Source organism: Phocoena phocoena, chromosome 11 (assembly GCF_963924675.1).
Source record: "Phocoena phocoena chromosome 11, mPhoPho1.1, whole genome shotgun sequence".
In the NCBI taxonomy this organism is placed as follows: Eukaryota; Metazoa; Chordata; class Mammalia; order Artiodactyla; family Phocoenidae; genus Phocoena; species Phocoena phocoena.
In genome coordinates this window covers 18,033,332-18,047,960 of record NC_089229.1, presented here as the reverse complement: position 1 = coordinate 18,047,960, position 14,629 = coordinate 18,033,332, and the positions used below count along the sequence as shown (strand labels likewise).

The 14,629-nt window shown below is 41.2% G+C and overlaps 1 protein-coding gene across 1 annotated transcript in view; it reads right to left on the bottom strand.

Moving 5' to 3' along the window:
* Positions 1-378: 378 nt before the first annotated feature.
* The window catches only part of GLT8D2 (glycosyltransferase 8 domain containing 2), a 46,231-nt gene continuing 31,980 nt past the window's right edge, over positions 379-14,629 (bottom strand). The window contains exons 4-10 of the mRNA XM_065887656.1: positions 13,473-13,644; positions 10,758-10,875; positions 9,395-9,479; positions 8,660-8,772; positions 6,214-6,380; positions 3,653-3,765; positions 379-795 (exon numbers count right to left, since the gene is read on the bottom strand). Coding sequence (XP_065743728.1) covers positions 623-795; positions 3,653-3,765; positions 6,214-6,380; positions 8,660-8,772; positions 9,395-9,479; positions 10,758-10,875; positions 13,473-13,644 — 941 coding nt within the window. The 3' untranslated portion in view covers positions 379-622. The remainder of the gene's footprint in view (positions 796-3,652; positions 3,766-6,213; positions 6,381-8,659; positions 8,773-9,394; positions 9,480-10,757; positions 10,876-13,472; positions 13,645-14,629) is intronic.

Here is a 14,629-nt window from a genome sequence, read left to right as displayed (position 1 = left end):
TAATATATAATTAAAATCATTAAAAATCTATAAATATTTTATTTTTTTTCAGACATTTCATGTTTTAAATGTAATATATTGTTCTACCCAAGACAAGACTGACAACCTGTTAAAAAATATCTACATGTGAGGGCTTCCCTGGTGGCGCAGTGGTTGAGAGTCTGCCTGCCAATGCAGGGGACACAGGTTCGTGCCCCGGTCCAGGAAGATCCCACATGCCGCAGAGCGGCTGGGCCCGTGAGCCATGGCCGCTGAGCCTGCGTGTTCGGAAAAATTAAAAAAAAAAAAAAATCTACATGTGAAAAATATATTTAGAAATGTTTTAAATTTGTGGCTATAATTTTCATTCAGAGTTAAGCAAACTGATTGCTGAAATCTATCTGGGTTTATTTCTTCCCAATAGCATGTTTCACTCACATTATCTTCTATAATTGCCACTTGTACTTAAGGAAGTAAATCAATACCTATATGATTCAAGGTACTATTTGTACACAGTAGGGTTTTTTGTTTTTGTGGATCATTTGTATCAAAGGTACTGTTCATAAAGAACAGTGGTATAGTAGGCTACAAATGGACAATTCCACATTATTTATACAGGAAATATTGAAAATGTCGTGTTATATCAGCTGTTGGGATGATGGAGTTTAAATATCCCTGTAGGGTCAGGAACAAACCAGCTCTCCCATAAGTCGTTGTGAACACTAGGGAAGTCCCAAGGTTTATGTCTTCCATTCCAGTGGAGTAGTTTTGCTTCCTGCAGAAAATGCTCCGAATATCTGGTATCTGGATTCCAGCCTTCATTGTGTTTAGAGGAAAGTAATAGGTTTTGTTAGGAAATTAAAATTTTATATTAAAAATTCAATACAAGTTCATCATAAAACAAAAAAGAAATCAGACAAATCAATGGGTATGCAATGAAGAATTTACCACCTACCCTAATTTTCCAAGATAACCACTGTTAAAGAGTTTCTCGTGAAATTCTTCCAGTAATGTTCTACCTGTATACCAGTGTGTGTGTGTGTGTGTGTGTGTGTGTGTGTGTATTTTTTGTACCCTGCCTTTTAAAATTACTGTCTTGGAAAACTTTGCACAGCAGCACATGTGAATTCACTGAATCATTTTTAATGGCTGCATAGAATGGATATATGACAGTTGAGTGAGTTTCTTATTAAGGACATTTAGGCTGTTTCTGTCCCTTCACAAGCATAAACAATGCTACAATGAACAGTCTTCTATGCATATCTTGTACAGATAATATCTGTAGGACAAAATCTTGTATATGGAACTGCTAGATTGAAGGGTCTGTGCCTTATAAATTTTGATAAGAGATTGTCAAATTGTCCCCCAAAGACTTTGTATTAATTTCCCTCCCACCCAGAGTTTATAGTTCTTGTTTCTCTGCATTTTCCGTCCTTAATTTGGCAGCATTTTCTTTTAAACAGTCTTGTGTTTACCCTATAAAATGTGACTGAGAATGAGATCTGCTTTTTAACAAGCAGCTGCCTCCATTTGAATATTACTCTCCTCATAAGTAATCGCTTAGAGACTACGCATTTACCTTGATATTGTTATTGATCAGAATATTTTTAGAATATCTCTTCCAGAAGTACATTAAGATCTTGTGAATATAAATTTTTTAAATATCCCTATCATGTTGCATTTTCTTTCTAGGAAAGAGAATGTGGTGTTTTCAAAAAAACAACTGAAAGTCCATTGAGTCAAGAGAGGATGAATAGCTAGAATATTATTATTCTCGTTTAACGTATGATGTAAGAGGGAAACACCCCCCTCCAAACCGTTCTTTCATTATTCATAAACATAGCTGTGCAGGGAGTTGCAGAAGAGGAGCTAGGTGTTTGGGCTATAGTAGCATAATTGGAATAATTATCAACTTCCAAAGAATCTATACAAGGAAATGCTCATCTGGGGAGCAAAACCTTCACGTGGGAAGTCTCCAGGAAGTAGGACATTGTCCCTCAGCCCCACGACTGAAAGACTCTGTAGGGGCTTGCAGTTTTGCTTTTAGCTAAATAAATTTCATAATTAAAAATCTTAAGCCTACCTGTTTAGACCCAAACTTAATACCCATTAGTGTTACACTGCTTTCTGCTTTCAACAAACTCTAAAACGGAATCATTTTTCAAATGATTTCTGTGTAGCTTTACTTTGCAGACCATCCCTGATTCCAAAACGTTCAGCAGAGACGTAGGCTCTGTTCTGCAAGGAAAAATGACTTCTCTTCCTTGGGAAGATTTTGCTCCTTCCTACTTGTCGATAAGTTAGATGGTTCATAAAATGTAATTCTGAGTCTCTGTTCCAAGATCATAAAATGCTCTAACCCTATCGATCTAAGCTCCGCATAGCTGTTCCTACACAACATTTTAATAGATATTCCACTTTGATGAGATTTTCTACACACTCATCACATGGAAATGTTGATGTCTGACCTAACAGTGAACCCAACATTATTATAAAGCGAATCAGACAGAATATTAGTGTCCTTAATGTCCCCATGTCACTCTTCTACGCATACGGATGCTCAGAAAACTCAGGAGATTCTGGTGAGGCAGAAGCAAATCTACACAGCATCACTCAGAGGAGACAGTAACCCAACTTCCACAGTTTTGTCTGTCTTTCCTTCTACAAGGGAGAGTAGGGGACATATCACCTTGCAGGATTGTTCTGAGAGAAGTAAAGTTCACGTCTATCCCTGGAGCCTAGCCCAGGGCTTGGCAGTGTATGGGCACCTGATAAATATAAGTCCACAATCCATTGTCTCCAGTTCTAAAATAATCCATCTCCAAATGTCTGAAAACAAAAAAGATTTTTAATAACTTCTTTGGCAGCAAAAGCCATAACCCTCTCACGGTAGTGCATAATATAAGTATGTGTACAACATTACCTTTTAAAAATTCAAAACCTTTCTATATTTCTAAACAGATCTGGCCCAGTGGTTTTGGCTAATGGGTTGTGGCCATATGTTTGGATGAATGTGAATGTCTTCTGTGCCAGGCTCTGTCCTAAGCAGTTTACACATATTAGGTAATTTGTTCCTTGTAAAAACATAAGGTTCTATCAGCTTCCTTTTACAAGTGAAGAAACTATGGCCCAGAGGGCTTGAGTAACTTGCCCAAGGTCATAGATAATAGCAGAGTTGGGATTCCAGTCCATACCCCAGAGCCTGTACTCCTGTAGTGAAGAGTGAATAAAAGACTTGAGGGACTCACATAGTGCAGTCATTAAACAACTTCTTTTTAAAAGAGAAATTGCCGGCTATCTAAATTCATCATAAACTATTATGGTAATTCATTTGGTTTTGTCCACTATGGGCTACTGCAAGAGGGCAATAAAGGCATGTGAAAAAGTTCTGACAGTGCAAGTTCCATCGTAACAATAGTTCATGTTTAGCAAGCATGTACCATATGCTAAGCATGAGTCTAATTGCGTTTCCTGAATTCCTAGAAACACACCTCTCAGGTCATTTTTATCACCTGCATTTGCAGAATCTGAGGCTTAAGTAACGCGTCCAAGGTTACCTCCAAGGTCAGCTGGAGGATCTGAATTGAGGAAGCTGGTGCAATGGCACACGCTCCTCGCCTTGGTGCTCACTGGGTCTATAAAATGCACATTGGTGTTCTTCTGAAACACTTACCCAGGTGCCTTATGTGCCACAGGGGGTTGATGGTGGAGTATTTCCCGTGAAACACAATCAGCATTGGGGAGGTGGCCACCCCTCCTCCCAGGGAGCTGCTGTAGAGGTTTTCCCTAAGAAACAGAATAAAAAAGCAACATTTGTCCTGGAGTCCCACAGACTCAGATGAAGTAGAATCTAATCATTTTAAAAGGTCTAAGACAGTCCCTCACTATATAACTATGGTCTTTCATTTTTCTCCAACTTCTTATTCTGAAAAGCGTTAAACCTACACAAAATTGTAAGACGAATACCATGAACTCCCATATACTTTACCTTGATTCACAGTGTTAATATTTTGCCATTTTACTTCTCAGGCCTTTTTATGGCAAACTTCAAAGATCCCAAATTCTGATCCTACATTATTTAGAATGACTCTACTCACGAATTCAAGGTTATGATAATATTAAAAATATCCAGATATAAAAGATGGACAAGATATACAATGCCATGATAATAGTAGTTGTGTTATTTTTATTTTCTCTCTTAAAACTTCAATGATGAAAAATGATTTAAAAATTCAATCTTTATTTTACTTTACTTTTCTTAGCTTTAAGTCAGTCAGTGTATTATGCATATTTGAAAGTTGATCTAGGACTTCCCTGGTGGCGCAGTGGTTAAGAATCCGCCTGCCAATGCAGGGGACATGGGTTCGAGCCCTGTTCCCAGAAGATTCCACATGCCGCGGAGCAACTAAGCCCGTGCACCACAACTACTGAGCCTGCATTCTAGAGCCCGCGAGCCACAACTACCAAGCCCACATGCCACAACTACTGAAGCCCGCGCACCTAGAGCCCGTGCTCCGCGACAAGAGTAGCCACCGCAATGAGAAGCCTGCGCACCACAACGAAGAGTAGCCCCCACTCGACGCAACTAGAGAAAAAGCCCGCGCACAGCAACTAAGACCCAACGCAGCCAAAAATAAATTTGAAAAAAATTCTAAAGTTGATACAAAAAATTCAATCTTTAAAAAGTTGACTTTACAAACAGGACTTAATAAATTTCATTGGGGGCTTAAACGGACGAAAGACCAAACACAGACATTGCTTTAGGAAATCAAGCTGGATTCATTTTTCTAAAGGATCCTTAAGGAAGTTAGTGATGTCAGGATACACAGCACATTTTCCAGGACAGATGGAAGGGCAAATTTCCACACCCTAAGATCCTGCAGTTATGGATTATAATGTCTAAGTGAATGAGGGTAATATCAGTGTTCAAGACACCCAGCATTCTCAATCTTAACAGGCCAGAGGAAGTCTGAGCATAGGCTAGTTGGAATATATGCCTGAGATCATCAAACTTATTGTAATATTATATATATTACCGAGAGCAATTCAATACAGTACATTCAGGCATCTCCCTCAACCCCTACAGGCCAACATGAGTTTAGTCCAGGTATGTTCCTGAACTCAGTACAGTGGGATCAGTACAAGGATCAATTGCTCTGATGTCTCCAGGAACCAGACTCACAGGGCCTTTGACTGGTTGTAGGCTTACCCCCTCCCTAACCCATACAGGTATAATACCTGTTCTCTCCCTTCCTTAAAATGTTGAAATATTTTCCTAAACCTGCTCTTCTGGAATACTATCTTCTGTCTATGAATTTCAAACATGGCCTATAATGTTTTCCCCATCATATTTCTTTTGCTAATGATATTGCATTTAATTAATTTACAATAAAAAGGTAGTTTATATGAGTTCTTTGATATTTAAAATGTCTTATCAATATGTATAAAGATGAAGCTTGTAAACTGTCTTGTTCAACTCTTCTATAAGCTTTCTAATTTTTAGTCTTTATCATTTACTGAGAGAAGTATGTTAAAATTTCCAGTTGGTATTGTGAATTTCTAAATTAGTTTTTGGAATTGTCAATGCATGGATTATAAATATTAAGGCCGTGTCATTAAATGTTGTTAAGTGATATTTTTTTATTTTTATTTTTTGCAGTACGCGGGCCTCTCACTGTTGTGGCCTCTCCCGTAGCAGAGCGCAGGCTCCGGACGCACAGGCTCAGCGGCCACGGCTCACGGGACCAGCCGCTCCGCGGCATGCGGGATCTTCCCAGACCAGGGCACGAACCCGTGTCCCCTGCATCGGCAGGCGGACTCTCAACCACAGCGCCACCAGGGAAGCCTGTGTTAAGTGTTATTTTTTTAAAAGTTTACTTTATAAAATAATTCTTAAAAATAAATCTATGTAAGAAGGAGAAACTCGACTAAGATAAATGATTTGCAGTCAAAAAGGTTCACTAGAATTCTGGGAGAAGATTTAAAAATCACATTACTAAACAATTTATTAGAAAATGTTTGTATAATAAGGGATTGCACAGGATCTCACCTCCTATGACATATCGTTTGAGGACGGATTTTTCATCCACTGCTCCCTTTTTTCTCAACAGTGCCTCTGTAAGAAAATCTGACCTCAGATGTCTGAAATATTTCTAAGCCCTGAGCTATGCATAGAAAATTAATGGAATAATTTTACTCCCAAGCATGGAAAAAATGGTAGACGGCCACACATACTCTACATTTTTTTGCATCCATTTCTCCAATTGTTTGGTGATACGCTGGTGCTTCCATTCCGTCATGTTGGCAACAATCACACCAGGATTGAAAGAGCAAGTGCTGGGGCTGATGCCAAGGTCTTTTATCGTCTTCTTCCGGTAGTCCAGATAGCCCATATACGTGTTCTATAAAGGAAGAGGATATGTGTGCTTTTGACCAAGGAATCTTTTGTTTCTGGAAAATAACCACTTTCTTGAGACCATCATGCAGCACCTGGGCTTCCTTCTGTGTCACTGGCCACTTCCTGGAGTCCTTTCCCAGTTTTCTCTTGTTTCCCCAACCTCTAAAAACTGAGTGCCCCTAGTCTCATGTCCAGCATCTGCTCCTTTCTGCAGCATCAACTCCCTAGACAGCCTCATCTTGTCTCATGGCTCTAAATCTCTCCGTGTAGACAGCCCGGACCTCTCCTCTGGATTTCCAGGTCTACTACATCTGCCAACTCTATCTGTCCTTGTGGGTGCTTAGTAAGGCAGCTCTCCTTACACCCCAAAACTGACCCCAATCCTATCCCAAACCTGCTTTCCTACAACCTGCCCTACTTCAGTGTCCACTCCATCCTTCCAGTTAGACAGACACCTAAGGTCATTAGGTCATCCTAGACTCCTCACTCACTTTTCATCCAGATCTCAGCAAATCCTGTCGGTCCCATCTTCCAAAATATATTCAGAAGCCAACCACTTTTTTTGCTTTTTGACCGCGCCACGTGGTTTGTGGGATCTTAGTTCCCCGATAAGGGATCAAACCTGGGCCCTCAACAGTGAGAGCATGGAATCCTAACCACGGGACCACCAGGAAAGTCCCCAGAAGCCAAGCACTTCTTACTGTCTCTACTACCTTCCTGGTCCAAACCATAATTACCACTCACTGGATTTCTGCCAGCTCCTCCCAACCTGTGTCCTGCTTCCACCCTTTTCAATCCCACTCTGTCTCAGTGTTACTCATCAGCTCAAAGCCCCTCCAGTGGATTCCCGTCTCATTCAGAGTAAAACCCAGACTCCCTAAAATTCCTGCCATGCCCTCCACCATCTACCCCGCCCCCATTACCTGGGGGTAATTATTCTCCCCCTTGACCCCTCTGCCACACTGACCTCCTTGTTCCTTTAATACACCAAACACACCCCTGCCTCAGGACCTTTGCATTTGCTGTTACCTCTTCTGAAATGTTTTTCCCCTAAATATCTATTAAGATAGTTGCCTCAGCTCTTTCAGGTGTAGGCTCAGCGACAACATCTCAGTGGAGCCTTCCCTGACCACCCAACTTAAAATCCAACCCCACCTCCACCCTGATCCTCTGTTCAATATTTTACTTGCTTGCTGACCGCCTCTTCCCACTAGAATGTAAGCTACCCAAAGGCGGAATTTCAGTTTTATCTGCTGTGTTACCAGCACCTAAAACAGTGTGAGACACATAGCAAGCACTCAATAGATAGTTTTGAGTGAATGTAAAATGAGGAAGGACACACTATTTCACCCACCTCATGGTATGCTCAAAGACAACATGGATGTAATGGAACTATTTAAGCACTTTTCTATGTGCAGGCACTGTTCTAAGAACTTCATGCATATTACCTCATTAGTTGCATACGATAGCTTTACATGTATTAACTAATTTAACTCTCCCAATAACCCTACCAGAGAAGTATTGATACAGTTATTACCTCTATTTAAGAAATGAGGGAGAAAACCACTGAGCAAGTAACTTGCCCAAGGTCACAAAGCTACTAAGTGATGGAGCCAAGATTTTGACAGGCAGGTCTGGCCCCAGGGCCTAGGCCTTAAAGTGTGTCACAGCTTAAATGTCACACATGTAAAATTATTTCCTGGAACTTTTTTTGAAGAACAGCATTCCATTCGTAAGAGCATCTTGTATTGTAAAGCCATTCTTTTGGTTTCGGTGTTACATCTGGGTTCGACTGTCTTCATTTCTACCAGGGTTAAGGAGCTCTCTACCTTGGAACAAAATCAGTATTTTCCTCTGCTGAAAGGAGGGGGTGGGGAATAATGGTCAAACTCTGAAAACAGAACCAAAGGTTCAGTGAGTCTCTTTTACAGTAAACACCATCTCTGCCATAGAGTGTGGCTGCGAGTGACTTAGATAACCACCGTCGTTCCTGGAGCATTTACTGGACACTTAGACATCATGTTATTTCATCACAACTCACAAAAACACAACCAAATAGATGCTACTGTTGCCATGTTTCAGGTAAGGAAAGCGGGACTTGCAGGGGTGAGTAACTTGCCCCGGAGTCTGTGGGAGCAGAGCTGGGATGTGAATGGGAAGCCCGGGCCCCTGGCTGTTTGCCTCCCAGCAGTCCCCCAGTCTTCTCCAAGGTGAGGATGACACTCGTTCTGAAGTGCAGGGAGGAGAAGGGGCAAAGGGAGGATTCCTGAGACATGTGCCCACCTGCAGCCCCACAAGTCTGTGTATGTCCTGGGAGGAGGGCAAATCGCAGTCATCTGAGAAAGCTGCCGCGTGGCCCAGGGCCAAGGTGGTGTCGTACAGCTCTTGGATGTCCCCTGGATTCACAAACACCATGAGTTACAATAGTATAGCACTCATTCTAGGGCTAGATAGAGCCTTCGAGCTTAAACAATCCCTGATTTTGCTGTGGGGGAAATGTATGTGATCCATGGTTTCAAGTGGCTTGGCAATTTTCTTGATAAGAAGAGGTCATATCAATTTAAAAAGCCACTTGATAATAAGCTCAGATCAACACTGGTCAGATTAGTTCTGTTGCTGTGTACGTACCACACCAATGCCCGTCTTATTGTGCGCGCGCGAGAGAGAAGGTGACATTTAACACTAAAACTTAGCTCGCTTCTAAGAATGTTATCAGTGAGGTTTTATCCCCCTACATTTTAGGCGTGCAGAAAAAGGAAAGGCCACCTATTACAGACTTTTACAAGCTACTTATTACAAACTTTGACAATCAGAGAGTGGCTCTCAGAAAGTCAACTGGATTGTCCCAGAAAGTATCAACCCGTTTTCAAAGTATTCCCTGATTAACAACACTAGACTCCCAAATTTAATAAGCAATCAAAATCACTGAGCCGCTAGATATTTCAAACATGAAGGGAGACAGTCATTCTACTTATCAGCTGCTCTGTTTCCGAGTGTTCTTGGCATCGGTGAGCATACCTTGTACGATTACATCATCATCCAAATAGATGACTTTCTCGTGTTGATGGATAAGCAGAGGGAGATAAAATCGAACAAAGTTCAGCTGTTAAAACAACAAAAGCAGTGATTGTGGGGAAGAGACAGAAGACCCAGTGACTAATAGGTGTGCTGGGGGGGTCAGCTTTGACCATGGCCTCTGCTCAGCTCCAGGTCTGGAGCAGAATAAAACAGAGGCTGCAAAGAGGTCTCACCTGAGCTTCTTGATGCCCAGTTTACCTGGGCCCGGGGACTGAAACCAGCGCTGGTCAGCAGTTCTTCTAGATCCAAACCCCCCACTGCTGACACTGTCACCGCTTTCATCTCTGTGAACTGATGCAGCGGGAGTCACAGAGGCTGTCAATCTTTCTGGCCACAAACTGTCTGCTTTCCTCTACACTCAGTAATTTTGACTCCTGTCAACTAAAGCAGCCTTAAACACACATGCACACTTACGTGCGCACACACACAGTGCACACATACGTACACATGTGCACACATACACACACACACGTGTGCGTGCGCATGTGGAGCTCATCTCACACGTCACCACATCACACACACAGGTTCACCCTCTTAGCTCCTTGAACCAGAAAAAAGCCAGAGAAGCATGGGCTAAGGATGGGGGTCTTAACGTTTTAATAGCTACAGTACTGTATAATGCAAAGTTCCAACTCAGCTAGCACTCTTGATAACAAATACCTGGAATTGGAAAAAGATCTTATCATCGGAGGGCTTCGAATTTAGTTAATTTTCAAGGATGGATTTCAATAATAACCACATGTAGAAGGTGGCTGCATTTTCTGTGCACCTGCCATCAAAAACACCACTCTTCATGCAGAAGAGGGTCCCTTTTGTAAGAGCTCTTGCAGTAAAACACCTTAAGATTCCCAATGCCAGGAAGCAAGTTGGTGTCTCCTGAAAGTATGTCAATACTCTGAAGTATATAATCCATCTTGCTACCATTTTTCCTCAGCTGCTGGGATACTCTGAGCTAAGTGTAAGGTCCCGGCACGGTACACACAACTGCCTCTGGGCTGGGAATACTTTTTCTAGGCCTCACAACTCGGGCCCTCCCCTGCCCCACAGGCATATTTACACACATAAATGCATCCTGCATCTTCTTACGCTTCGTTTCTTCTTTCATAGCTTCATTATTGTTTATGTAAACCATCTTACATCCTTTCTGCAGTAGGTGGCTTTTGAATTAGAAATAAGCAGCGTTTGCTGGACACCTACAACTGTTAGGCTTCTACAACATTCTGTGGGCATCCCAGTGGCTGGTGTTCCACACTGAACAAGGTCTCACTGAGAACCATCCCCGACATGTGCGATCCCTACTCACAGGCTGGAGCAGTTCAGGCCTCGCGGAGTCTGGTCTGATCTTTCCTTTGAGGACCATAGGGTTGAATTCCACGATTTTAAAGTTTATTTCTCTCAGTTTAGAATGTTCGATCCATTTTCTAAAGGGATGACAAAAACAAAAACAGAAAACAAGCTCGAGCACACACCTCCAAACTTTCCTCAATTTGCCTATTGCCTCAATCGGAAGTTAAAAATAAAATATGTGCAACCTTAGTAGAGTCTAGTCTATAAATCCTTCTGATTTTTTCCCCATCTGGTTTAGCTTTGAATCTTTTTTTTTTTCATTCACATAACTTTCTGCAAAGGAAATGAAGCAAAATAGTAATAACCAAATATTTCCCCAGATCCACATAATCTCCACAGGAAACTAGAACAAAAAGTGTTCCTTCTTTCTTATAAAGCAGCATCTGTGGTGCTTTAAAAATGCTTTATTTAAAAATAAAAAGGTGCTCTCCTTTTTATTTTTATTTTTATTTTTTTTTGCGGTACGCGGGCCTCTCACTGTTGTGGCCTCTCCCGTTGCGGAGCACAGGCTCCAGACGTGCAGGCTCAGTGACCATGGCTCACGGGCCCAGCCGCTCCGCGGCATGTGGGATTTTCCCGGACCGGGGCACGAACCTGCGTCCCCTGCATCGGCAGGCGGACTCTCAACCACTGTGCCACCAGGGAAGCCCGATGGTGCTCTCTTTGCCATGGGTTAACAGCACTGTAAGGAAGCCCGGCCTTCTGAACCTGCTACTTTGACTGAATCGTGTTTACTCTGCTGTTTTGACTCCAAGGATGATTTGAATTTACCTTTGCCTCTCAATCTTCTGTCCTTGCTCCCCATTTTCTCTTCCTCCTCCTCTCCACCCTCTCCCCTTATGTGTCCTCAGTTTCACAGAACTTGAAATACCTTGAACTTCCCTTCATCTCCGCTCTCTCCACTTCCTCCATCCTCCTTAGAAATAGTCACTGTTAACAGCTGGGGATCTTTCTGGGTCTTCTTCTTTACAGAAATACATATATGTACATGTACAAATTTACAGTTTGGGGGTTTTGATTTCATTGCTATAGATTGAATGTTGTGTCCCCCACAGATTTGTATGTTGAAACCTAATCCCCAGTGTGATGGTATTTGGAGGTGTGGATTGTAGGAGGTGATTAGGTCATGAGGATGAAGCCCTCATGAATGGGACTAGTGCCCCTTATAAAAGACATTCATCCCAGCGAACTCCCTTACTCCTTCTGCCATGTGAGAACACAGCGAGAAGACAGCCTGCTATGAAGCACGAAATGAGCCCTTACCAGACATGGAATCTGCTGGCACCTAGAACTTGGGCTTCCCAGCCTCCAGAACTTGAGAAGTAAATTTCTCTTGTTTTTAAGCCAAGCCATCCAGTCTGTGCATTCGGTTACAGCAGCTCAAACAGATTAAGACATTCATAAAGTGGGTCATACTATATGAGGTGTACTGCAACTTGTATTTTCCACTTAGTAATATGCCTTGGAGATATTCTATGCCTTCTTTCTTTGTTAACAGCTGGATCCTATTCCATAGTTCATTTAAATATTCTTTCACTGACGGACATTTAAGCACTTCACAATTTTTTTACTACTTCACATAATGCCGAAATTAACATTATTGTACATATATTTTGGTCATATGTACTAGAATTTCCGCAGCACAGATCCCCAGCTGTTGAAATGGAATGGTGAGTCAAACTATATATGCATATACCATTTTATTAGATATTGCCATATTGCCCTCCCAAAATTGCTTTACCAATTTATGAAGTGTACATTGTGTAAACAAGGAATAAGCGTGTCCATTTTCCTGCACAGGACGGTGTTGTCCTATTTAGTTTTTACCATCCTGATGAGTGCAATGACACGCCATTGTTTTCATTTGCGTTTCCCTGTTGGTAACATGGAAATGCCTTTTCGTGTTTGCTGGCCATTTATAGTGTTTTTTTCTGTGAATTGTCTGTACTCTGTGCTCATTTTTCTACTATACGCTCATCTTTTTGTTAAGAGTTCTTTATACATTTTGGACAGTAATCCATTGTCTATAATACATGTTGAAAATGTCTTGCCTAATCTGTTGTGTGATCAGTTTCACTTAGTGTTTTTCACCAGTTAAAACTTTTTAAATATTAGCAGTCAAATCTGTCAGTTTTTTTCCTTGGGCTCAAGGAGTCACTCTCCATACCAAAATTATACAATTATCCCACATTTCAGTAAGACATTTAGAATTTTGTTTCCTGTTTATTTCTTTTAAATCCAACTCAGATTTATGTTTTAGTATGGTGTGTGATAGGAAAGAGATCACTCTGCAGTTTAAAAACTATAATTAGTGATGATTCTGAGCCATATTAAATTACTATATTAACAGTCTCTCAGGTTAAGACAGCAGAGAAAAGAGAAACTTTTGGAAAGAAAGACTCATATAAACTGCTTAAGGATTGGGTTTCCTTCATTCATTAGATAATTCACTTCTGCAGAATGATGCATTGCCCTACCAGATTAATGAGACTTTGCTAAAATTTCCTTAGCTAGGAACACGTTTGTCAGGCCATCAAGTAAACCGCAGGTCATCCCCTTATTAATTTAAAGGCCATTTATCAAACCAAAGAAAGAAGGGAATCCATGTGAAGAAAGACAAGGACAATTAAAAGAAAGTAGAGAACTCCAAAGTCTATAGTACACAGATTACCGTATTCTGGACAGAGTGTTCCGGAGTCCAACTACATAGAACAAAATGTTGGCATCAGTGTTGCTGTAGATGCTGTTGATGGCAGCCATAGCCGCACCCATCCTCCCTGCTGCTGCACAAATCACCACCGGAATCTCATCTTCCATATCCTCAGGAGTCTCAGAGTCATCATCTGGAAACATCAAAATCAGAGTCTTGGAACATGAAGGAATTTCACAGTGTGGAAGTCTTGCCTTCCACACTCCAGGGGGATGATAGCATGGTGGGGAAGAGATTGCCAATTATTCTCCAACATCCCAGTCTCTCCTTCTTCTCTTAGAGATACAACATTGGAACTTTAGCTGGCACATAGCCAACCACTAAGAATATTTTTCCAGACTCCCTTGCAGCTCTGTGTGATCAAGTGCTGACCAATGGGATGTTAGTGCCAGTATATGTGCAACACCTGAGTTTGCCTTTAAAAGGAATATGCTTACCCTCCCCTTTTCTTTTCCCCCTTCCCATTGCCTGGAATGTTGATATGATGATAGGAGTTCAAGCAGCCATCTTGTACCATGAGATGGAAGCTGCCTCTTGAGGACACCGAAACTATAAGATAGAAAGGATCCTGATCTGGATGATTATGGAACTGACACATCAGACTTTCACTTGAGAGGGAAAATAAACTTCTATTTTGCTTAAGTCACTATTATTTTGGAGCTCTCTTAAAGAAGCCAATCAGATAGCCTAACACATACACACAGTTGAAAAATATGTGAAGAACTGAAAAGCCTCACTTGATTCAACATTCTTCAACTCTTGTCTGAATTGGAATATTTACCTTGCCTACATTGCTATAAAATATACTGCTTGTGATCTTGCTTTCTGTTATCCACGCTCTTGTTGAGAGAGTCAAAAGTTGATGGCAAAAAAAGGAGATAAATGAAAAAGTATGACTAAAGCATAGGATGAATAATTGATTATCCTTCTGATCCTTGGCTATGATATAAAATACTAATGTCATAACATCATATTTCGGTACCACAACTTTCAGGTATGAAGAATAATAATTATCAGTATGTATTCACTATCAAACAGATATCTGAGTTTTACTTAAAGCTCTCTCTTTCTTTACGGATGTCTTTTTGCAAAATCTCTATTATTCAGACCCAGGGTAG